Source organism: Bos indicus, chromosome 20, assembly GCF_029378745.1.
Source record: "Bos indicus isolate NIAB-ARS_2022 breed Sahiwal x Tharparkar chromosome 20, NIAB-ARS_B.indTharparkar_mat_pri_1.0, whole genome shotgun sequence".
Lineage (NCBI taxonomy): Eukaryota > Metazoa > Chordata > Mammalia > Artiodactyla > Bovidae > Bos > Bos indicus.
In genome coordinates, this window is record NC_091779.1 from 67,637,900 (window position 1) to 67,662,449 (window position 24,550).

Genomic DNA, 24,550 nt, shown 5'->3' on the forward strand with positions numbered 1-24,550 from the left:
GAACTTTGTATTCCTCTTCTCTGCTTTTCTGGTGGGTAAGAGGGCTAAAGGAGGATGTGCTTTGCAACTTCTCAGGGTCTTGGATAAAGACACAGAAGTAGTTTCATGAATTTGGCTCAAAGGTGACCCGACACAGGGAGGAAAAAGCCAGAATCATTTCAGTTGATATCTGGGACCTAGAAGGACAAGCTCAAGCCTTTAAAGTTTAAAAAAGTAAAATGCACATTTATTTTAAGACTCAAAGCATGTAAGGATGTTCTAAATGTATGGATGGGGGAAATCTAATTTGAAGTAGTTCCTGTGAAAAAGATATGACTTTTAGCCAACTAGAGGAAGACTATAAACAGGTGATGTTCAAAAGCGGTCCCAGGTCTCCACCTGTGACTACTCCAGATGCTCAAAGTGCAGCTCCCCAGCGCTCTCTGTGCCGGGTTCCTGGGGCTCTGGGCTCTCACGGACCCCGGCACACAACAGCATGTAGCCTTGCATGTTGCATAGGTGGGTATGCATGTTTTTGGGGACAGGGCCAGTCTACATGATTCCTCTTCACAGACAGAACTCGGCGTGGTGCCTTACACATTTAAGGAAGAACAAAAATGCCCCATGCCATAGAGGTTCAGTTCAGTTTGGTGGCTCAGTCGTGTCCAACTTTTTGTGACCCCATGGACTTGCAGCACGCCAGGCTTCTCTGTCCATCACCAACTCCTGGAGCTTGCTCAAACTCATGTCCATAGAGTCATCCAAGCATTTCATTCTCTGTCGTCCCCTTCTCTTCCTGCCTTCAATCTTTCCCAGCATCAGGGTCTTTTCCAATGAGTCAGCTCTTTGCATCAGGTACCTTATAGAGGTCCCATGTTTCAGTCAGCCATATTGCTAGTAAGTCACTCAATACTTTTTAATAAAAGTAACAATTACATTATGGGGCTTCCCTGGCGACTCAGATGTAAAGAATCTGCCTGCTAATGCAGGAGACATCAGTTCAATCCCTGGTCTGGGAAGATCCCCTGGAGAAAGAAATAGCAACCCACTCCAGGATTTTTGCCTGGGAAATCCCCATGGACAAAGGAGCCCAGTAGGCTACATACAGTCCATGGGGTCACAAAAGAGTCAGACACTATTTAGCAACTGAACAAGAAAAATTACACTAGTGTTTCATCATCCAGTTCAGAGACAGAGAGGTTTAAGCAAAGGTCTCTACATTTTCCCCACTTGATTTAAAAGTTTGAGGTTCAGCACTTTTGAACTGTGGTGTTGGAGAAGACTCTTGAGAGTCCTGGGTGTTCACTGGAGGGACTGATGTTGAAGCTGAAACTCCAATACTTTGGCCACCTGATGTGGAGAGCTGACTCATTTGAAAAGACCCTGATGCTGGGAAAGATTGAGAGCAGGAGGAGAAGGGGATGACAGAGGATGAGATGGTTGGATGGCATCACCGACACAATGGACATGGGTTTGGGTGGACTCTGGGAGTTGGTAATGGACAGGGAGGCCTGGCGTGCTGCAGTTCATGGGGTCGCAAAGAGTTGGACACGACTAAGAGACTGAGCTGAACTGAGGTTCAGACTGATACTTAGAAACATTTGCTGACTGGACAGTAAATGAATAAATGGTTTCCTATCAACAAAACAAAGGCAAGGTTTCCAATATGTAATTTTATTCTATTTTCTAAACCTCATCACTAAAATTAAAGTTTAAGCCCTAGAAATATCTGCAGCTGATGATGAGAACATTGCTGGAAAAGCGTAAGAGAGCTTGATTTACAAGTCAGTCTTAGGGTTTGTCTGAGGAACACTAACTGTAAATCAGAGGAATTATTCCCATTTGAAAAAAGAGATCATCCCCAGATACTGCATGATATGTATCAGAGAGATTAAATGTAACTATAAGCCATGCTGCAGTCCATGGGGTCGCAAAGAGTCGGACACAACTCAGCAGCTGAACTGATAAGCCAAATCTGAATAAGCCTTTTCATGTGAAAGTAAAGCAGTGGTTTGAAATTCATTACTGTTTGAAATACATTGAGCCAACGGAGTCACCGAGGTTGATTTTTAAAAAGCACAGCATAAGTAACTTTGAGAAATAGCTGATGCCCTTACACTGGAAACAAGAGTCTGCTGAAGCCATTCCCGTGTCTGAAAGTCCCTATCTTAGAGTCACACTTAATCGGCTAAGTTAGATCCTCCCCTCAAATACTCTTGGCTTAGCATCTCCCTGTGTGAATCCTTCCTCCACCACCCCATCATGAGTGCCCCAGTGAGAGTCCGGCAAAGGCACAACTAAGCAGGATTACTGAAATAAAATCCCATGGTTATGTCACAAGAGTGAGTGGAAAGGAAAAAAAAAATGAGCAGAGGACGCTGCCAGAAAAGATGAGAGGCACTGCCTGCCTTGTCAGGAAACCTTGCTGTCTAAAGAGAAATGGCCCATTAGAACAGATAAGGGATGGGACTGTCCTTTTTTTTACAGAGGCCAGGTGATGTTTTCAGAATGAAACCAGGGCTGGGGGGTTTCCCAGGGGTCTCCTCCTGGTTTACTCGTTCCCTAGCTGTTTCTCCAGCTTGTAGATGTTAAAGTCACAAGAAGGAAACTAAGCAAAGCATGCTTCAAGTGTTCCAGCCTAGGTTAGGAAGAGGCCTAGGCAAGTGGAAATCTTCAAAACGTAAAATATGATGCAGATGAAACAAAACCCAGACCTGAACCTGATCTGGCTGCCTCAGGTGGGGTCTTTCTGTTTTTAAGCCCTGTTGAGGAAGGAAATCAGTCCTGAATATTCACTGGAAGGACTGATGCTGACGCTGAACCGCCAATACTTTGGCCACCTGCTGTGAAGAGCTGACTCATTGGAAAAGACTCTGATGCTGGGAAAGATTGAAGGTGGGAAGAGAAGGGGATGACAGAGGATGAGACAGTTGGATGGCATCACTGACTCAATGGACATAGGTTTGAGTAAACTCTGGACATTGGTGATGGACAGGGAGGCCTGGCGGGGTGCAGTTCATGGGTCGAAAAGAGTCGGACACGACTGCGAGACTGCACTGCACTGAACTGAACTGAGGGTTTCCACAAGACCAGGCAAGTGACAGGACGCGGTAGGTGCCCAGTTAACCACAATGTTGTGTTTCTTATTTTTATCTTGTTTGTACAGAAAATAGGATAATCCTGGGGGATGCAAGAGAAAGAGTGGGAGAAGGGAAGGTGTGGTCTTGCCCTTTTAGGAAAACATAGGAGGGTCCACTTCAAGCCAATAGCATTTAAACAGTGCCCTTTCCTTAAGCCCACCTACTTATGCTTTATTAATATACGAAAAAATAGGCAAGAGTACACATGGAAAAAAAATGATTTCTTCAATAAGTGGTTCTGGGAAAACTGGACAGCTACAGTCTTCCCAGGTAAAAGAATGAACTTAGAACATTCTCTAACATGTATACAAATATAACCTTAAAATGGACTAAAGACCTAAATGGAAGATCAGATACCATAAAACTCCTAGAATAAAACATAGGCAGAACAGCCATTGACATAAACTTCAGCAATATTTTCTGGATCTGTCTCCTAGAGTAATGCAAATAAAAATAAAAATCAACAAATTGGACATAATTAAACTTAAAAGCTTCTGCACAGCAAAGGAAACCCTAACTAAAATGAAAAGGCAGCCTATAGAATGGGAGAAAATATTTGGAAGAGAAGTGACCAACAAGGGATTAATTTTCAAAATACACAAACAGCTAATGTCAAAGAAACAAACAACCCATTAAAAAGGTGGGAAGGAGACCTAAACAGACATTTCTCCAAAGATATACAGATGGTGCAAAGGGACATGAAAAGATGCTCAGTACTGCTGATTACTGCTGCTGCTGCTGCTAAGTCGCTTCAGTTGTGTCCGACTCTGTGGGACCTCAGAGACGGCAGCCCACCAGGCTACCCCGTCCCAGGGATCCTCCAGGCAAGAGTACTGGAGTGGGTTGCCATTGCCTTCTCCGGCTAATTACGAGAGAAATGCAAATCAAAACTACAATGAGGTATCACCTCACACTGGTCAAAATGGCCATCAAAGAGTCTACAAAAAGTAATGGTGGAGAGAGTGTGGGAATATAAATTGGTGCAGCTACTATGGCGAACACTATGGAGGTTCCTTAAAAAACTAAAAGTAGAGGTACATCAGATCCCGCTCCTGGGCATATCCAGATAAAACTGATTCAAGACGACACACGCACCCCATCATCCATAGCAGCACTGTTTACAACAGTCAAGACAGTGAGGCAACCTAAGTTGAATGGACGAAGATACAGTAATCTTGACACAATGGAATGTCACTCGGCCATAAAAAAGAATGAAATAATGGCATTTGCAGCTACATGGACGAACCTAGAGGTGATATACTTAGTAAGTCAGAAAGAGAAAGACCAATATCATATGGTATCAGTTACATGTGGAATCTAAAAAAAAATGTTACAAATGAACTTATTTACAAAACAGAAAGAACCTCACAGACATAGAGAACAAACTTACGGCTATGTAAGAGGGAAGGGGAGGAGAGATAAGTTAGGAGTTTGGGATTAACAGAGACACACTACTACACATAAGCTAGATAATCAACAAATATATTCAATATAGCACAGTACATTCAGTTATACATATGCGTATATGTTATTCAGATGTATATGCGTTATTCGTATACATACTTTGCTATGCCCCTGAAACTAATGCAAAATTGTAAATTAGCTATACTTCAATTAAAAAAAACTTAAGATGCTCTTGGTTAGGCACTGAGTCCTGGGAGCTGCACAGCCTTGGCATTTCCACTGGAAGACTGTATAAAAGAGCCACCTACTCCACAGGTGATGATAAAGGATGGGGTTAGACATCCCTTCTAGCTGTTGAATTGAGAAACCTTGATTTTCCATGAATTTTCCATCGAAGTTAAAAACAAACAACCACTCACTGACTCTATAACACAATTCTTCAGGCAAATGACTAGGGGATGGGTTTTGGGTTGATTTCCTCTAGAAACCTCAAAGTGAGAATTATTCCTTAGGTGGACCTTGGTGATTTGCAAGCATGCTCAGCATCTGCTAGAGTGTTTCAGGCTACTGAGGCGGCCACGTGGTTGGAGCTGAGGAAACCCAGCATCCTCTGCATGCCTGGCTCTCCCAGGGAGGATACGGAGAGAAGCCCTAATGAAACATACTCATGGACCAGCCGTCCTTACACGTGCTGCCATGTGACTCGCTGCACTCTTTTAGCCACATGAAAATCTACAAGGATGCATCTGAAAATTATCCTTACACAAATAGAAGGCTTTGTGGTTTATTATTTTAATCAAACACTGTTAGATAATCCTAAATAGGGACAGTTAAAATCAAATGCAGCCAATAGGGAGCAGAGAGTCGTAGGGGATGGCTGTGAGACCAGAAGAGAAAGGGAAGGAGAATAAATGGGATTAGAGTAATAGCCAGACCACACACAGGATGCCCACGAGTACGGCCTGTTTTATTTCCCAAATGGGGTAAAATTATAGCTGATGTGGGTCCCTCGTCAGAGTAGATACCCCACATTTTCTCTGGCTGCCTTTAGGGTCATTTGTTGCTAGTCTGCATTGCAGAAAGGGATTCTATTTTGCCTTAGAAAGCTCCTAAAGTCAGAATTTAAATAGGATTTAAACATTTTATATTTAATGAGAAGAATAAATACATATTGAGTACATGGTGTTAACTTTTCAGACTGTTATTTTTTAATTGTTCAATTTTTCTGTGTTTCCTTCCATTCATTGATTTAAAGCAATTATTAAGAAGACACGAGTTCAGTTTTTTCCTTATCAACTCATTTTATTCTTACTTTATAAAATGTTCATTTGTGTCCTATTATACTTAAACATATGGACTTCCCTTGTAGCTCAGCTGATAAAGAATCTGCCTGCAATGCAGGAGACTCTGGTTTGATTCCTGGGTGGGAAAAATCTGCTGGAGAAGGGATAGGCTACCCATTCCAGTATTCTTGGGCTTCCCTGGAGGCTCAGACAGTAAAGAATCCGCCTGCAATGCAGGAGACTCAGGTTTGATCCCTGGGTTGGGAAGATTCCCTAGAAGAGGGCATGGCAACCCACTCCAATATTCTTGCCTGGAAAAGTCCATCAACAGGGGAACCTAGTGGGCTACAGTCCACGGGGTTGCAAAGGGCTGGACATGACTGAGCGACTAAGCACAGCACACAGCATGTACTTAAATTTACAGTACTGTTTAGACTAATTTCCTAATTATTAAAACCTGGAATGTACAAAGCTGAAAGCCCTTTGGCCATATGGAAACGTGTCTGTTTTTCAATATCAGGTAGAATTTAATATTTTGTCTCTATAATTTGTAAGTATTTATTCTCCATCCTTTCCCAGATAGCACAAAGTGGCTCTAGCTAAAAATATCTCTCCAGTGAACTGGCTTCCTCAACTCAGTCATGGGCTGAAAATTCTTAAGGTATTAAGATGACAAACTCATCTTCTGTCAAATGAAATTCTTCTTTTTGACATGTTGTTTCTTGTCATTTTTACTGACTCTTTCACGAAATTCTTATAATTTCTTAGTGAATTTAAGTATATGACTTTATAGCAAATTTCTTTCCAATAAAATGTTTGAACAAGACCATTTGATAAAGGGCTTCCCTCGTAGCTCAGTCAGCAAAGAATCTGCCTGCAGTGCAGGAGACCCAAGCTTGATCTCTGGGTTGGGAAGATCCCCTGGGGAAGGAAATGGCAACCCACTCCAGTATTCTTGCCTAGAGAATCCCACGCTCAGGGAAGCCTGACAGGCTACCATCCATGGGGTTGTAAGAGTTGGACATGACTTAGCGATGACATCACCACCATTTGATAAAAAATTGTCACTCTGTATCACTTGCTTCCACAAAGGTTTCTATTTCTCATCATCAACAAGAAATATATAATAATTTGAGTGGCTTTCATCTGAATGATGGAGGCTGAACAACACGCTGCTGAATAACCAACAAATCACAGAAGAAATCAAAATTTGCATAGAAACGAATGAAAATGAAAACACAACAACCCAAAACCTGTGGGACACTGTAAAAGCAGTCCTAAGGGGAAAGTTCATAGCTATACAGGCATACCTCAAGAAACAAGAAAAAAGTCAAATAAATAATCTAACTCTACACCTAAAGCAACTAGAAAAGGAGAAAATGAAGAACCCCAGGGTTAGTAGAAGGAAAGAAATCTTAAAAATTAGGGCAGAAATAAATGCAAAAGAAACAAAAGAGACCATAGCAAAAATCAACAAAGCCAAAAGCTGATTCTTTGAAAGGATAAATAAAACTGACAAACCATTAGCCAGACTCATCAAGAAACAAAGGGAGAAAAATAAAATGAATAAAATTAGAAATGAAAATGGAGAGATCACAACAGACAACACAGAAATACAAAGGATCATAAGAGACTACTATCAGCAATTATATGGCAATAAAATGGACAACGTGGAAGAAATGGACAAATTCTTAGAAAAGTACAACTTTCCAAAACTTGACCAGGAAGAAATAGAAAATCATAACAGACCCATCACAAGCATGGAAATTGAAACTGTAATCAGAAATCTTCCAGCAACAAAAGCCCAGGTCCAGACGGCTTACAGCTGAATTCTACCAAAAATTTAGAGAAGAGCTAACACCTATCCTACTCAAACTCTTCCAGAAAATTGCAGAGGAAGGTAAACTTCCAAACTCATTCTATGAGGCCACCATCACCCTAATACCAAAACCTGACAAAGATGCCACAAAAAAAGAAAACTACAGGCCAATATCACTGATGAACATAGATGCAAAAATCCTTAACAAAATTCTAGCAATCAGAATCCAACAACACATTAAAAAGATCATACACCATGACCAAGTGGGCTTTATCCCAGGGATGCAAGGATTCTTCAATATCCGCAAATCAATCAATGTAATACACCACATTAACAAATTGAAAAATAAAAACCATACGATTATCTCAATAGATGCAGAGAAAGCCTTTGACAAAATTCAACATCCATTATGATAAAAACTCTCCAGAAAGCAGGAATAGAAGGAACATACCTCAACATAATAAAAGCTATATATGACAAACCCACAGCAAACATTATCCTCAATGGTGAAAAATTGAAAGCATTTCCTCTAAAGTCAGGAAAAAGACAAGGGTGCCCACTTTCACCATTACTATTCAACATAGTTTTGGAAGTTTTGGCCACAGCAATCAGAGCAGAAAAAGAAATAAAAGGAATCCAAATTGGAAAAGAAGAAGTAAAACTCTCACTATTTGCAGATGACATGATCCTCTACATAGAAAACCCTAAAAACTCCACCAGAAAATTACTAGAACTAATCAATGAATATAGTAAAGTTGCAGGATATAAAATCAACACACAGAAATCCCTTGCATTCCTATACACTAATAATGAGAAAACAGAAAGAGAAATTAAGGAAACAATTCCATTCACCATTGCAACGAAAAGAATAAAATACTTAGGAATATATCTACCTAAAGAAACTAAAGACCTATATATAGAAAACTATAAAACACTGGTGAAAGAAATCAAAGAGGACACTATTAGATGGAGAAATATACCATGTTCATGGATTGGAAGAATCAATGTAGTGAAAATGAGTATACTACCCAAAGCAATTTATAGATTCAATGCAATCCCTATCAAGCTACCAATGGTATCCTTCACAGAGCTAGAACAAATAATTTCACAATTTGTATGGAAATACAAAAAACCTCGAATAGCCAAAGCTATCTTGAGAAAGAAGACTGGAACTGGAGGAATCAACCTGCCTGACTTCAGGCTCTACTACAAAGCCACAGTCATCAAGACAGTATGGTACTGGCACAAAGACAGAAATATAGATCAATGGAACAAAATAGAAAGCCCAGAGATAAATCCACACACATATGGACACCTTATCTTTGACAAAGGAGGCAAGAATATACAATGGATTAAAGACAATCTCTTTAACAAGTGGTGCTGGGAAAACTGGTCAACCACTTGTAAAAGAATGAAACTAGAGCGCTTTCTAACACCATACACAAAAATAAACTCAAAATGGATTAAAGATCTAAATGTAAGACTAGAAACTACAAAACTCCTAGAGGAGAACATAGGCAAAACACTCTCCGACATATATCACAGCAGGATCCTCTATGACCCACCTCCCAGAATATTGGAAATAAAAGCAAAAATAAACAAATGGGACCTAATTAAACTTAAAAGCTTCTGCACATCAAAGGAAACTATAAGCAAGGTGAAAAGACAGCCTTCAGAATGGGAGAAAATAATAGCAAATGAAGCAACAGGCAAACAACTAATCTCAAAAATATACAAGCAACTCCTACAGCTCAATTCCAGAAAAATAAATGACCCAATCAAAAAATGGGCCAAAGAACTAAATAGACATTTCTCCAAGGAAGACATACAGATGGCTAACAAACACATGAAAAGATGCTCAACATCACTCATTATCAGAGAAATGCAAATCAAAACCACTATGAGGTACCATTTCATGCCAGTTAGAATGGCTGCAATCCAAAAGTCTAGGAGCAATAAATGCTGGAGAGGGTGTGGAGAAAAAGGAACCCTCTTACACTGTTGGTAGGAATGCAGACTAGTACAGCCACTATGGAGAACAGTGTGGAGATTCCTTAAAAAACTGGAAATAGAACTGCCTTATGATCTAGCAATCCCACTGCTGGGCATACACACTGAGGAAACCAGAATTGAAAGAGACACGTGTACCCCAATGTTCATTGCAGCACTGTTTATAATAGCCAGGACATGGAAGCAACCTGGATGCCCATCAGCAGATGAATGGATAAGAAAGCTGTGGTACATATACACAATGGAGTATTACTCAGCCATTAAAAAGAATACATTTGAATCAGTTCTAATGAGGTGGATGAAATTGGAGCCTATTATACAGAGTGAAGTAAGCCAGAAAGAAAAACACCAATATAGTATACTAACGCATATATATGGAATTTAGAAAGATGGTAACAATAACCCTGTATACGAGACAGCAGAAGAGACACTGATGTATAGAACAGTATTTTGGACTCTGTGGGAGAAGGAGAGGGTGGGATGATTTGGGAGAATGGCATTGAAATATGTATAATATCATATATGAAACGAGTTGCCAGTCCAGGTTCAATGCACGATACTGGATGCTTGGGGCTGGTGCACTGGGACGACCCAGAGGGATGGTATGGGGAGGGAGGAGGGAGGAGGGTTCAGGATGGGGAACACATGTATACCTGTGGCAGATTCATTTTGATATATGGCAAAACCAATACAATATTGTAAAGTTAAATAAAATAAAATTTAAAAAAATGAATGATCTCAAATAATAAAATTACCTTTTAAAAAATCTTATACTAGACAAAAAGGAGAATCCAATTCACTAAACTTTAAGGGCACTTGTGGACACAGCTGAATTAGAAAAGGGAGCCCAAGTTCTCAAGGGACACTCGGGACCACTGCTCAGACACTGCCTCTGGAAGAGTTAAGGAGCCCTGGGGTCCTCATCAGGACAAGATGAGGGTCAGTATATTGTGATGAGGACCAGGGCACGTGATGGGGACCAGGGCTAGATGTTGAAGACCATGGCAGTGCGTCCCATGGCCCAAAGAGGCCTGGCACCTCTGTGCCCATCACCAGGTCAACTGTGGGATGAGACTTACCTCCTCCACAGGAGACGGAGCACTCGGAGCGGATGGTCACCCACGTGTAGCTGGGCTGGGCTCCAAGCTTCTTCTCAACCTCCAACCTTGGCATGGAGTATTCCCAGGCAATGCCTGGGTTCCTTCCCTGAAACAGAAGCTACAAAATAAAAAAGGGAAAGAGAAAATGAGTTAAAGTAGAACATACAGTAGGTAACTTGGGATTCCCTGGTGACTCAGTTGGTAAAGAATCTGCCTGCAATGTGGGAGACCTGGGTTCGACCCCTGGGCTAGGAAGATCCCCTGGAGGAGGGCATGGCAACCCACTCCAGTATTCTTGCCTGGAGAATCCCATAGACAGAGGAGCCTGGCGGGCTAGAGTCGATGAGGTCACATAGAGTTGGACATGACTGAGCCACTAAGCACAGCAGAGAACCAACATATAGAAGGTAATCTGTTTTAAGCTCTTGAAGCATTAGTCATGTCAATAAGAAGATGATCGTAATATTAAACTAGACTCAAATACATCTATAAAAATATATAGACATTTGATTCTTTTGCTGTATGCATATTCCCTTCATAGTCTTTGCAACCTAACAAAGGGATCTGGTTCTTTTCCTGGGTGTTTCCTGGAAAGCCCCAGCCATCCTCCCCAGCTGAGCAAATCAGAAAGTGATACTTAAAAAGCACCTTCACAATTCCTAGTGAGTTCCAAACAACCAACAGTTGAGTGCATCTCATCTCTGCAGGATGGAAGCTAACTCTGAGTCCTTTCTCAGGGGATGGGATGCAGAGATCTTCTGCCTACTGACATGTTCCGTGTGGGCGCAGGAGGAAAGATGCCCTCTCTGGCTGGGCACACCTGTGAGCCATGCTTAGCACATGGAATGGCACTTGGACTCTTCACTTCCTAGCTGGAAACCTGACCACACGGGCCAACTACTTTTTCCTCCTAAAGGTATCTGATCCCTTGATCTCGATGACAGGCTTTTTGTGTGTGTGTGTGTGGGGAGGGGGGAGCATGGAACTTTGCCATTAGCCTGTTACTAGAAATCCCATCTCTGAAGCCTTCACTGCTTCTTAATGGGAAGGCTCAGTGGATAGTCACTGGATCTTCCCCGACTCCCTGGCACCACAGTCCCGTCCCCGACAACACAGCTAAAATCTAGTTGGGCAAGATGCTATAGGACAGGGATAAGCCCTGGACAGATGGCCGCACTGCAGGCCATAGATTTGCTCTTGCACCTGACATCCTGAAATGGGAAACGGGGTTCTCAGTAAGCCTCGATCACTTTCAACCCTGACCGATCTCTGTTTCTCTGTGAGTAATAAAGCTAAAAGGGGCTTCCCAGGTAAAGAAACTGCCTGCCAATGCAGGAGATAAGGTTCAATCCCTGGGTCAGGAAGATCCCCTGGAGGAGGAAACGGCAACCCACTCCAGTATTCTTGCCTGGGAAATCCCATGGACAGAGAGCCTGGTGGGCTACAGTCCAAGGGGTCCCAATGAGTCAGATAGGACTGAGCACACATGCGCGTTAAAGCTAAAAGCCTGAGATGGTGGGAGAGAAATAACCAAGGCAGGAATCCAGGGTGAACATGTCTACAGAGGGGAGGGGGAGCAGTCCCAGGTCGAGAGGGGAGACGGAGGTGGGACGTGTGGAGATGAGGCATCTCTCAGGACGATGCAAGGATGGCGGGATGGAGCTGTGAGGCCCACGTTGCAGGTGGAGGGCACCTGGGGGGCTTCACAACTGCACACACAGGTGCAGGCTGAGGGGGCAACTTTTGAACCAAGTTTTTCCTTTAAATGTGCACAGAAACGTAAAAACGCGTGAAATTAGTGTGTCCGCTGCGTGTTGCCACCATCTGCCTGGTCCCAAGGGGACACATGACATTGCTAGAAGTTGCTCAAGCGTATCTCATGGGCCTGTGCCATCTTGGGCAGAACACAGAGGGGCTTGGGTAGGAGGTGAGTGTGCGGGTCCCTGCCTGGCACTGGGCCCAGGCGGTGGGTTCTCATCTCACTCCCGTTTCCACCGGACTCAGAAGAATCCTGATCCCGCCTGAAACACAGGCACAGACAGAGCCCCCCACAGCGGCCGCTTCTCACGGCCTCAGAGCTTACAGAAGAGAAGCAGGCTTAGGTCACAATCCACTAATAAAGATGGAAAACCCAGGACTGCATGCTGTGTGTCCTTACAAATTTCATCACGCGTCTAGAGACGAAAGACGAGCGGTCCACTGGCCCACTCAGTCTCTGCATTGATTAGTCTTGTTTCCGAGACATTAACTGCAAACAACTTTCTGGGGACGTGATATTTTGCCAATATAGCCTTGAACCTACAGAAATGCCCCAAGACCCCCCGTCCAAGCCCTGAGAGCAGGAGGCTGGGGTTCACCTCCACGATCAGCGTTTCGTTGGTTGGCCCAGGAGAGGCTAAGCTCTCAGGCTCCTTGTAGGAACGTCTGTAGTCAAAGGTGGTTCCTGAAAACTTGTACTGGCCAGGCCAGTCCACCGTCCAGTGTCCGTTCAGGTAGTACTTTTTGAGTGCATTTCGCACGGAAATGTAGGAGGTAGATACGTTCGTTTCATAGATGCGGATGCTCCGGGCTCCGGAGGGGATGGTGACCATCTGGTAATACTCTGGGCAGAGGAAACGGGAGGGGAGAACGTGGTGTTTCAGCAGCGCAGGGCCAATCCCAGTGCCCGCGGCTCTCTGTGACCAGCCCTTGGGGATCAGAGTTTGGAACCTGGAGGTCTAGTTTGGCCATCCAGGTCCATGATTCCTATAAAGGAGTTTTTTTCTTTTTTTTAATTGGAACAGAGCTATTGTAATATTCATGGTTTCTAAAAACTACTTTAATTGAAATAACCTAGCAACCACTTCTAATCAAAACAGAGGGTTTGAGAAGCAAAGCAGGCCAGGAGTCACACAGGGCTCTCAGGACCCTGCCTATTGGCTCTTTTCACTACACCCTCCTCCTTCCCACAGAGGGTCCCTTTCCGTCTCTGCTTAGGTGATGGGCGGATCCCACGGGCAGACTCACGGTTGGCGCGGTGCTGCTTGGCGTAGAGGCCCTTGTGCATTGTGCAGCTGGAGTTGTTGCCCCGGCACACGCCGCAGGCATCTTCCGTAGCATCGGACCCCAGGATATTGTCACACCCCACTCTCTGTGGGACCCACGAGGCCACGGGTCATTCATGAAAGACAAGACAACAGGAGCGAAGTCACAAACCTTTCCCCGGAGAGTTGAAAAGTTTCACCAACACGGGAGAGTTAACAAATATTTATTGGATACCCAGTATGTGCACTGTGAGACTGTCAAGCTATGCTTCTGTCCAAAGGAGACCTTCTCATGGCAAACACAGCCTGTCCTCTTTGGCATTGCTACATGACTGTCCTGTCTGGAGCCCTGGATTACACCTATCGGATTGTCTTGTGGGAGACGTGGGTAAATTTCAGCCCGACGTGAAGAGCCAAGCACAAATGACAAGAGATGTGGCCTCATGGGGGTCCACTGGAATTCACCTCATGCTTGTGAATTGTCTTGTGTAGAGATAAAGAAGGAACGTAGGCCATGGGACGATTATTCCCAAATTATAGCACGTTTGGCTATGGTCTTAGAATTTTAGCAGCTCTTTATAAATTCTATGACGCTTGCTAGTCTTACATTTCCTAACAAAAAATATAGGCTACCTAAAAAAAAAAAAAAATCCATTCAGAAATGAAGTAATCAGGGTCCACAATCCCTTGTTTGAAATACCAGGACCAGATACAGTGCAGAACTCAGGGTTTTTGGACTGCAGGAAGGTGAGTAACATGTTATACATAAGATGTAGGGACATCGATGATGTTTGTAAACTCACACACTGAGCGGGATAAGCATAACTGAAGACAGTCTCATCAATTCAAGGCAGCTTTGCAAACACATAAATTCAAGTTGCCTTATATTTTACAGCCAAATAAACTTTCCATTTTGCAGCTCTTTGGACTTTAGAATTAAAAATAAGGAATTGTGACACTCTATCACTAAGAGTACATAAAAGCAATGAGATATTTAACAAATTGACTGATAATCAGACACGGTGGGTGGAGACCTGAGCGTTTTAAAGCTGAAAGAGATCTGAACAGTGTGTTTGTGTGTGTGTGTGTGTGTGTTAGTTGCTCAGTTGTGTCTGGTGTCTGACTCTTTGCAACCCCATGGACTGTAGCCTGCCAGGCTCTTCTGTCCGTGGGGTTCTCCAGGCAACGCACTGCACTGAGTTGCCATTCCCTTCTCCCAGGGATCTTGCCCACCCAGGGATGGAATCCGGGCCTCCTGCACTGCAGGCGGATTCTTTACCGTCTGAGCCCCAGGGAAGCCCTGTGTGTGCTGCTTTAGTCTAACCTCACAGTGCTGGTCCAACTTGACCGCCGTCACGGTTTACACTTTTAGAGGAAATCAGATCTGGGACCAAGGTCTTTGGACTCCACTGAATACAGATACTGAGTCACTTCCCTGAAAAGCCCGGTATTTGTCACTGCACATAGCCCTCTCCCTTTGTTTATTAATGTAACGAAATGCTCCCCACATCTCACTTCTGCACATGGTGATAAGCTCAGAGCTTTGGGTCCACACAGCATCCCCTGTTTCCCAGCCCATGCCCTGAGTCCCTCTCCAGCAGGAGTGGGGCTGTGATCTCCCCAAGACCCTGCCAGAACGATGCAGTGGCCCCTGGCTCTAAGCTGTCCCTGGCTTCATTCACTCTGACGCCACTGCCAGGTGACTGCCGTCTGATGCTGCGACTCTGCCGGTCCCCAGTCGCAGTGTCTTCCACTGAAATGTGAGGGTAAAACCGAGTCTTCCAGCAAATGGCCCTTTGTGAGCACCTCTTCCTCCACTCACCACCCTCAGCGCCCCCAGCTCCTGCCTGCCTCCTTGTTCTCTGACCACCAAACCCGTTCCTGCAGCCCATGATTCCTGTACCACCAGGTCCCCCTCCCCGTTTCCCCCTCGGCCCTCTTCCATCTCATCCTTTCAGGTCTAGCTCCCCTCCCCAGCAGTCCTGAGAGTTTCCCGGGTCCACATCTAAGAGGGAAGCAGCTTGTCCTTCCCGTGGAGCTCTGCACACACCTCCACTGCCAAACTGCCTCCTTCTGTGCTCATGGATTTCTCTCCCTCTGGGCTGCAACAGGGAGGGAAAGGGTGTGGTTTTCGGTGTTTGGTCTCCCTAGCCCCTTACAGGATGCCTGGCACAAAGCGGACTGTTGGGAGATGTTTGTTGAACGAATGAATGATCATTATTACCTCACATATCCCATCTATACAAACATTACGGCTATCCTCCGAGCATGGAGTCCCATCTGTGACTTTATTTGACAAAGAAAAGAAGAAATCAAATCCTTCTGCGATACAGTAGAGTTTGCAGAAGTCCTGATCTTAAAAAGAAATACACACACAAACACAAATAAGAAAGATACTTAAGCTCTGATCACTTTTTGCTCTAAATGTTATAGACTATTTTTTTTCTTTTTTTGCCCATAAAAACTCCCACACAATAATACATAGCAAAGACATTTTTAAAATTGCCTCTTTTGGCTTCATTTTCCCTTTCATTTTTAAATTATTTTTTAAAGCTTCACTATTAATTTTTATTTTACTCTACTGTGTCCTTTATTGATACTCATTCTATACACAGTGGTTGGCACATAACAGGCATTCAATAAACATTTGTTGACTTGAACTACATTACTGTTCAACTATTTTACTAGTATAATTAATTGATCTGTGTAGAAATGCAAAAAATCACTACCATTGTGCAGCAATATACAAAATTCTTACAAATAAAGTATAATAAAATAATTGAAATAATCACAAAATTTCTTAATTAGCTACTATATTTACTAAAACACATAATATTTTTAAACTGATAAAGGAAATAACTTTTGGATGAAATCTCCAAAGAATATTGGTTTTTCTTAAAAAACATAATGAATTGCCAAAAATATTGTAACACGGAGAATATAGATCTCATTATGTACTTAAGACTGGAAGATCAAGTTCACACCCTCTCTCGGTAATCCATTTCAAGGATTTATGATTTATATGGCTAATATGAACTTTTGTAGAAATTTTTTTCCTTTGTTCTCTTCTCAGTAAAGAAGGGAAGAGTTGATAATAAATATTAAACAAGGGAACAGTTGATAATAAATATTTACCTGCCTTAGGAATTTTCATTGGCCCAATGCTCATATACAAATATGTCCTTTATTGTGCAGGATAATAGAACTGACTGAATAATGCTAAGAATCAAATTTAATATTTGTTTTCATGATCAATGACCATATTTACTGAAGACTAGGAAAACCAGAAACAGCACACAGATTTTTTGACCCTGATCTCAAGGTTCTTTCTCCTTTATTCTTCTGCTTACTTGTTTCTTACTGGCTTAATTTTTACTGAGTATGGAAGTAATAACCCAACAAAAAAATCCTTTGTATAAAACTGCTTCAATTTTCCTTACAGAATTTATTGATTTCATAAACCTCTCACCATGATAACATTATATATATATTGAGATAGTTAAAGTGAGTGCCAGGTGAGATAAGGCCCAACTTATGTATTCCCCAAGTATTTCCTGATAATATTCTCAATTCCAAAGAACACGATGATTAGGTGTTCTTTGAACTTATTCTCAAATTATACTACTATATTATACTTATTCTCAAATTATACTCAAGTTATTATAATGATAAGAATAATGCATATTTCTCTCCACCTGGAGAGTAAAATCTTACATACAGTACAAATAAGCTTCTTGGTTCCTAAATTATAGATCAAACCTTTCCAAATACAGCATAGTATCTGATTTTCCAAAAGATACGGATATTTTATCTTTCATTTTTCAGCAATGCTAATCATTCAGTGGGCGATACACTCATCGCCATATCACCATCAACTACTGTGATTTGTAATTTTAAAAGAATTGATTCATTATCAATAAATCATCTACTTTGAGTGTTTCATCACTTCTTTAAAGATTCCACGGTATTTTGCACAGACTCACTATCTAGCTTGCTGTTTTTCTGAGCACACAGCTCGTCAGGTTTAAATAAGATGCCTTGGGGCAGGTAGAACAGACCTAACAACCAGAACAGAATCTGTGACTGGCCTCACAATATTCGGTCTACCTGGACCCACTCTACAGACTATGCAGTTCTTTAAAGAGTGAAGAAGCCGAGGCTGCTACCAGAAAGCATGATTTGAGATTTACCTTCCACGTGGGTGTATGGCTTCCACTTGTAGAACCATCCTCGGAACCGTTTGCCATTGAACTCGGCGCACTGCTGGGCGCGGAAGTCGATGCTGTTGTGGGGACATGTGTGACTGTTGCAAAGCTTCAGAGTTCGCGTGGAGCCCACACAAAACTTGCCTCCATGCGATGGTCTGAAATGTGTAGTTCATGGTTAGAAACTCGCCTTAGAACAGCTACTTACCCCTGCCTTGAATCAGGCTTGTTAGGGAGAGGGAGCAGGTAATGTTAAGGTATTTACTGTCACCAGTCAAGGAAAGTGCCTTTCTAAGAAGCCCCTTGCACTTGTTACATACTTACAACATGGGTAGTGTTTTCCTTTTTTATTGGGTGTATTGTTTGCAATATTGATACAACAGGTTAGAACTTTGAAAGCGGGTGGCATGTATTTGCTCGTCTCCCCACTGACTCGATGGACGTGAGTTTGAGTGAACTCCAGGAGTTGGTGATGGACAGGGAGGCCTGGCGTGCTGCAATTCATGGGGTCGCAAAGAGTCGGACACGACTGAGCGACTGAACTGAACTCTAGGAGGCAGGTGGGCACCTCTGTTCTCTGATCTAAAAGCAGAGCATGACTAAGGGCAGTGGTGAAAAGCAGAAATGAGCCTAAAATTCAACTGCTTCATTCTCCAGATGGCAGCTTCCTTCCACTCCCAGCTTCCTGTGACAAGGAAGGGGATGGAAGGAGCAGTCATCCTCCACTGGCTGCAAGGGACAGTAAACAACCCCTTCACCCCTAGAATTCACGCAGGCACCCCCGAAGGGGAGCACCCTGCCAAAGCAGGAGACCACCTGGGTCTCATGCATTAAAGACAGGACTAATATAAATCATTTTGCTTAGTGTCAACGTAAGTTAAACAAATAAAGGTGTACAATGAGGGCTGAACACCCTTTCACTCCACCGCACTGAGTTCTGCTTCTAACACCCTTGTCTCCCACAGAAGACACAATGAAACCACACACCGCGCAGGGAAATATCCTTGATGAAAAACCAAGGCTTTGTTTTTCTCACTTGAAAAAACTGTCCCTACTGATTCTCACTCATTTGTGTTCTCTATATTTTTCTTATGACTTATTTCCATATTTTAGGCAGAACCTTGGTATTTCATGTAAACGGACTACAATTGAGTTCCTGAATATTGTTGTCAGGTCTGTTACTTTTGGGGCTTCCCTGGTGACTCTGCTGTAAAGAATCTGCCTGCTAATGCAGGAGAGTTGGGTTCAACCCCTGGGTTGGGAAGATCCCTTTAAGAAGGAAATGGCAACTCATTCTGGTATTTTTGCCTGGGAAGTTCCATGGAGAGAGGAGACTGGTAGGTCCATGGGGACGCAAAGGGTTATATATGACTGAGAAGCTGAGCATCCATGCACAGTTACTTTTGTTGTGGTCAAATAGTTACAAGCGCCTTAAATCATATCACAGAGACATAACTATACAATAAATGCCTGAGTGAAAGGGCTTTCTGCCTTGGAATTCTTTTGCAGTAATACAAGAAGTACAGAATTATTTTCACTGAGCTTCCTTCCACATACTCTTTGGGAAGTTTGTCACAGAGAGATGGCTCGCTGGGGAGGACAGAGGTCTGAGCGCTCACCTGGGGTTTGTGCAGAGTCTGTCCCTGTGCGACACCCCTCCTCCGCAGGTCCTGGAGCAAGGAGACCAGGGAGACCAGTCTGACCAGTGACCGTGAGTGGGCTTGGGGCCTTCGTCCCCATATTTCACACACTGTCCTCCGCGGCACCACTGAAAATTAAAACAAAAACAAGAACAGTGATCTGACTGTGGGTGGAGACTGACTTCATCACTACAGCAATGCTCAGCCCTGGAAACTTGGTAGTATAAGCAGATATCAGTCTCCCTGCCCTCAGGAGCACATAATGAAAATACATTTAACGCTTCTTTTTTTTTTTAATTGAAGTATAACTGCTTTACAGCATTGTGTTAGTTTCTGCTGTACCACAATGTGAATCAGCCACATGTATACTTATGTCTCCTCCTCCTGGAGCTTCCTTCCCAGACCCCCTCACCCGCATCCCACCCCTCTGGTCATCATGGAGCACCAGGCTGAGCTCCCTGTGTTACACCGCAGCTTCCCACTAGCTGTCTATTTCACACACGGCAGTGTATATATGTCAATGCCACTTTTATTCTTTCCAAAGTTAGCCTTGTTCTATAAATCCGCGTGAAGGGAAGATACAGAGAAGACTAGTTTTCAGGCATCTGTCTGAGCTGCTGGAATCTCACACATGTAGTCAAGTTTTGTTGTAGGAACACGTAGTCCAACTGTTCACCTCTCAGGTGTGTGAACTCTAATCTTCCCTGGCAACAACACGCTCTTCATCTCTTGCTGTCAGAACAGACTGACTGTCGGGCAGAAAAGTCCAGCTGGAGGGTCTGTGTGTCTCAACACCTTGTCATTTCCGTCCGGTGCTTCGTGCTTTTACTCCGAAGCACCTGGGCTGGGAGCCTGGAGGCTTTAAGTGATGCCTGTCAGAGGTCACACAGCCTTCTGAGGACACGAGACAACCCACACAGGGCTCCACCTGTCCTGGGGAGGCCGGGGATGCTATCAGCTCCCCTTCCTCCAGAGAAGCGCCCATTGATGTTATTCTGCTAAAGTCCCCGTGGTTCCTGCACTGGCACCACGTGCAAAAGCTACACAAGATAGAGAGCTGCATTCAGTGGCCTGGGTTTTCTCACTGATGGACTTACGCACTGGGCACAGTTGGCATTCTGATGGCAAACACTGTGTAGGAGACTAGAAAATAATAGTTCTAGGAAGGCAAAAACAACCTACCAATATTGATATGGTCGCTGAAAACAGCTTATGATTCCTTCTAGTACTTGGTGTCTACTGCATACATTCGACCTGAGATGCAGAAAGCGCTGGGTTCGATGCTCGATACTGGATGCTTGGGGCTGGTGCACTGGGACGACCCAGAGGGAGGGTATGGGGAGGGAGGAGGGAGGAGGGTTCAGGATGGGGAACACATGTGTACCTGTGGCAGATTCATTTCGATGTTTGGCAAAACCAATACAACATTGTAAAGTTTAAAAATAAAATAAAATAGATAATGTAACAATAAAAAAAAATAAAGTCACTTGGCTAATTCCTCTGTCAAGTCATGGTTAAGCCAATACCTTGACTTAAAGCCTAAATGGGACTTGTTTAGGTTAAATTATTTCATTTTTCTTGGGATGCTTATAAATTACTTTAATAAAATTTGGTCTAGTTTTATTTTAAAATGACGTAAAGTGTTTACATGATGTAAGGATTTGTTTTAAAATGACACAAAGAATCAGAGATCAAATTGCCAACATCCACTGGATCATAGTAAAAGCAAGAGAATTCCAGAAAAACATATACTTCTGCTTAATTGACTATGCTAAAGCCTTTGACTGTGTGGATCACAACAAATTGTGGACAGTTCTTCAAGAGATGGGAATACCAGACCACCTTACCTGTCTCCTGAGAAAGCTGTATGTAGGTCAAGAAGCAACAGTTAGAAACAGACATGGAACTACAGACTGGTTCCAAATTGGGAAAGGAGTACATCAAGGCTGTATATTGTCACCCTGCTTAATTAACTTATATGCAGAGTACATCATGCGAAATGCCAGGCTGGATGAAGCACAAACTGGAATCAAGATTGTTGGGAGAAATATCAACAACTTCAGATACGCATACACCCTTATGGCAGAAAGTGAAGAAGAACTAAAGACCCTCTTGATGAAGGTGAAAGAGGAGAGTGAAAAAGCTGGCTTAAAACTCAACATTCAAAAAATGAAGACCATGGCATCCAGTCCCATCACTTCATGCCAAATAGATGGGGAAACAATGGAGACAGTGACAGACTTTATTTTCTTGGGCTCCAAAATCATTGCAGATGGTGACTACAGCAATGAAATTAAAAGACACTTGGTCTTTGGAAGGAAAGTTATGAAAAACCTAGACAACGTATTAAAAAGCAGAGACATTAGTTTTCCAACAAAGGTCCATAGAATCAAAACTATCATTTTTCCAGTAGTCAGGTATGGATGTGAGTGTTGGACCATAAAGAAGGCTGAGCACTGAAGAACTGATGCTTTTGAACTGTGGTGTTAGAGAAGACTCTTGAGAGTTCCTTGGACTGCAAGGAGATCAAACCAGTCCTGAAGGAAATCAGTCCTGAATATTCACTGGAAAGACTGATGCTGAAGCTGAATCTCCAATCCTTTGGCCACATGATGAGATGAGCCAACTCATTAGAAAAGACCCTGATTCTGGGGAAGAGTGAAGGCAGGAGGGGAAGGGACGACAGAGGATGAGATGGTTGGATGGCGTCACTGACTCAATGAACATGAGTTTGAGCAAGCTCTGGGAGGTAGTGAAGGGCAGGGAAGCCTGGTGTGCTGCAGCCCATGGGGTCACAAAGAGTTGGACCCGACTGAGAGACTGAACAACAACAAAGGGTTTATGTAATGTTTTTCTGAAACTTGGAGTTTATTCTTTTATTTTTTGATGTAAGCAAATAATGTAGATTAATCATTCCTTTTCTTTCATAAATGACTCCATGTTACCCACATCTTTTTCCATTCTCTTTTTTTCACTTAACTCTATATTCTGTAGTTCATTCCATAGAAGAAGGTAGACACATCCCTCACTCCTTTGTTGCAGCAACAAAACATTCCAGTAAGTGTGTTTCCAATCCATGTCCTTCTGATGAACACTTGCATCATTTCCAGGCTTTTGCTTTGATAATCATTGCTTCAATAATTGTATTGCAAAAAACAGAATTTTTTTTTTGCTGTTTTTGTCAGAGTGTACTCTTGTAAAATTGAAGTGAAGTTGATTTACAATACTGTGCTAGTTTCAGGTTTATGGCAAAGTGATTCAGTTATACTTACATAAATATGTACTTTTTTTTCAGAATCTTTTCACTTGTAGGTTATTATACAATATATAATATAGTTCCCCATGCTGTAAAGTAGGTCCTTGCTGTCTACTTTATGTATAGTGGTGTGCATCTGTTAATGCCACGCTCCTACTTTATTCCCCTTTGGTTGCCATATGTGGTTTCCTATATCTGTGAGTCTATTTCTGTTTCATTTATAAATTCACTTGTGTCATTTTTTAGACTCCACATATCATATGATATTTGTCTTTCTCACTTAGTACGATAATCTCTAGGTCCATCCGTGCTGCTGCAAATGCCATTATTTCACTCCTTTTTATGGCTGAGTGATATTCCATTGCATACATGTACCAAATCTTCTTTATCCATTCGTCTGTTGATGGACATTTAGGTTGCTCTCATATCTTGGCTACTGTAAATAGTGCTGTTATGAACATATGGGTGAATGTACCTTTTCAAATTATCATTTTCTCTGGATATATGACCAAGATTATCCTTAAGTGAATATTCTTAAAAATTATTTTTAAAAAGTTATTTTTTTTGTGAATTTGAGGAGAAGCCATTACATCTTCTCCCAAGAAAGTTGCATGTAGACACACAAACATACATACACGCACACAATTTCGAGCATAATTTCTCACAGGTTGCAGACCCCTGCAGCTGGTGAGTGAGGTGGTCAGCATAAGATCTTTGTGTTAAGTAGACACACAAAATGTCTGAAGAAGCACTGGTTGTATTTCTAAGAACCATTCCATTTGGTCGCAGTTTTATATTTTATTGATGACTTGAAAGAAGGCTTTCTCTTGGGCAGTGTGATGTCACCATGAAGCACACATCCTGTTGTGATGCTGACCACGAAATCCACTGTCACTCTGAAACCCAGTACAGACAGGGAAGCAGCATAATGAGTCACGAAAACTGATGCCGTGGAGGAGAAAATGAGCCCTACATATCAGCTCAGCCAGGTGCATGATCTGGGCACTGACTCAGGTGCCCTGAGCCTGCCCTCCTCTGAGTATCAGGCATGATGGAAACCACCAGACTGAGTTGTTCCAGGGACCCAAGGTAATGACCCAGTCCTTGTACCAAACGTAATCACAAAGTGAGAGCTGGTTTAATTTTACATTAGGGATCACTGAAGAACCAGAGTCTGCTTTGGCATGCATCCAGGCTGTAGTCCTCATCCCCTTGCTATGGATTTCTCATGGCGAGAGCACAGGGAACCCAGTGTCTTTTTCCTGGAAGAGTTCTTGGGTCTACAGTGGGGGCTACCGTAGGTTTACCCTCCGGATGCTTGTGGGGATTCAATGTATATAATGCTCTAAGGACAGCTCTTGTCACTAAAAGATGCACTGACCACGGGTCAGGTGTACCAGCATGCAGGTCCACCCAGAGCCTCATTGTTGTAGCCGGTGGAGGGGAATAGGCTCCCATTCAGGAAAGAGATATACAGAAGCTTGAGAGCTACTGTCAGTTATCTAGAACATACCCACTGCTCTCGAATACCCCAAAGTACTGGCACACTGACTTTTGGTAATGCTCGCTTCTCAGTCAGTACACCTCATGGACACTGTGGACCAGTGATGCACAAAGACACACCACTAACACCAAAGAAGCTTTTACAGGGGCCTCTGATGCTTGTCCCATCCTGGCCACTGGGCACCCAT

The 24,550-nt window shown here is 42.9% G+C and overlaps 1 protein-coding gene across 1 annotated transcript in view; it reads right to left on the bottom strand.

Moving 5' to 3' along the window:
- ADAMTS16 (ADAM metallopeptidase with thrombospondin type 1 motif 16) overlaps window positions 1-24,550 on the bottom strand; it is a 194,417-nt gene that overhangs the window by 67,614 nt on the left and 102,253 nt on the right. Inside the window, exons 11-16 of the mRNA XM_070774930.1 lie at window positions 19,583-19,731; window positions 17,949-18,121; window positions 15,983-16,113; window positions 13,742-13,865; window positions 13,093-13,337; window positions 10,715-10,853 (exon numbers count right to left, since the gene is read on the bottom strand). Coding sequence (XP_070631031.1) covers window positions 10,715-10,853; window positions 13,093-13,337; window positions 13,742-13,865; window positions 15,983-16,113; window positions 17,949-18,121; window positions 19,583-19,731 — 961 coding nt within the window. The remainder of the gene's footprint in view (window positions 1-10,714; window positions 10,854-13,092; window positions 13,338-13,741; window positions 13,866-15,982; window positions 16,114-17,948; window positions 18,122-19,582; window positions 19,732-24,550) is intronic.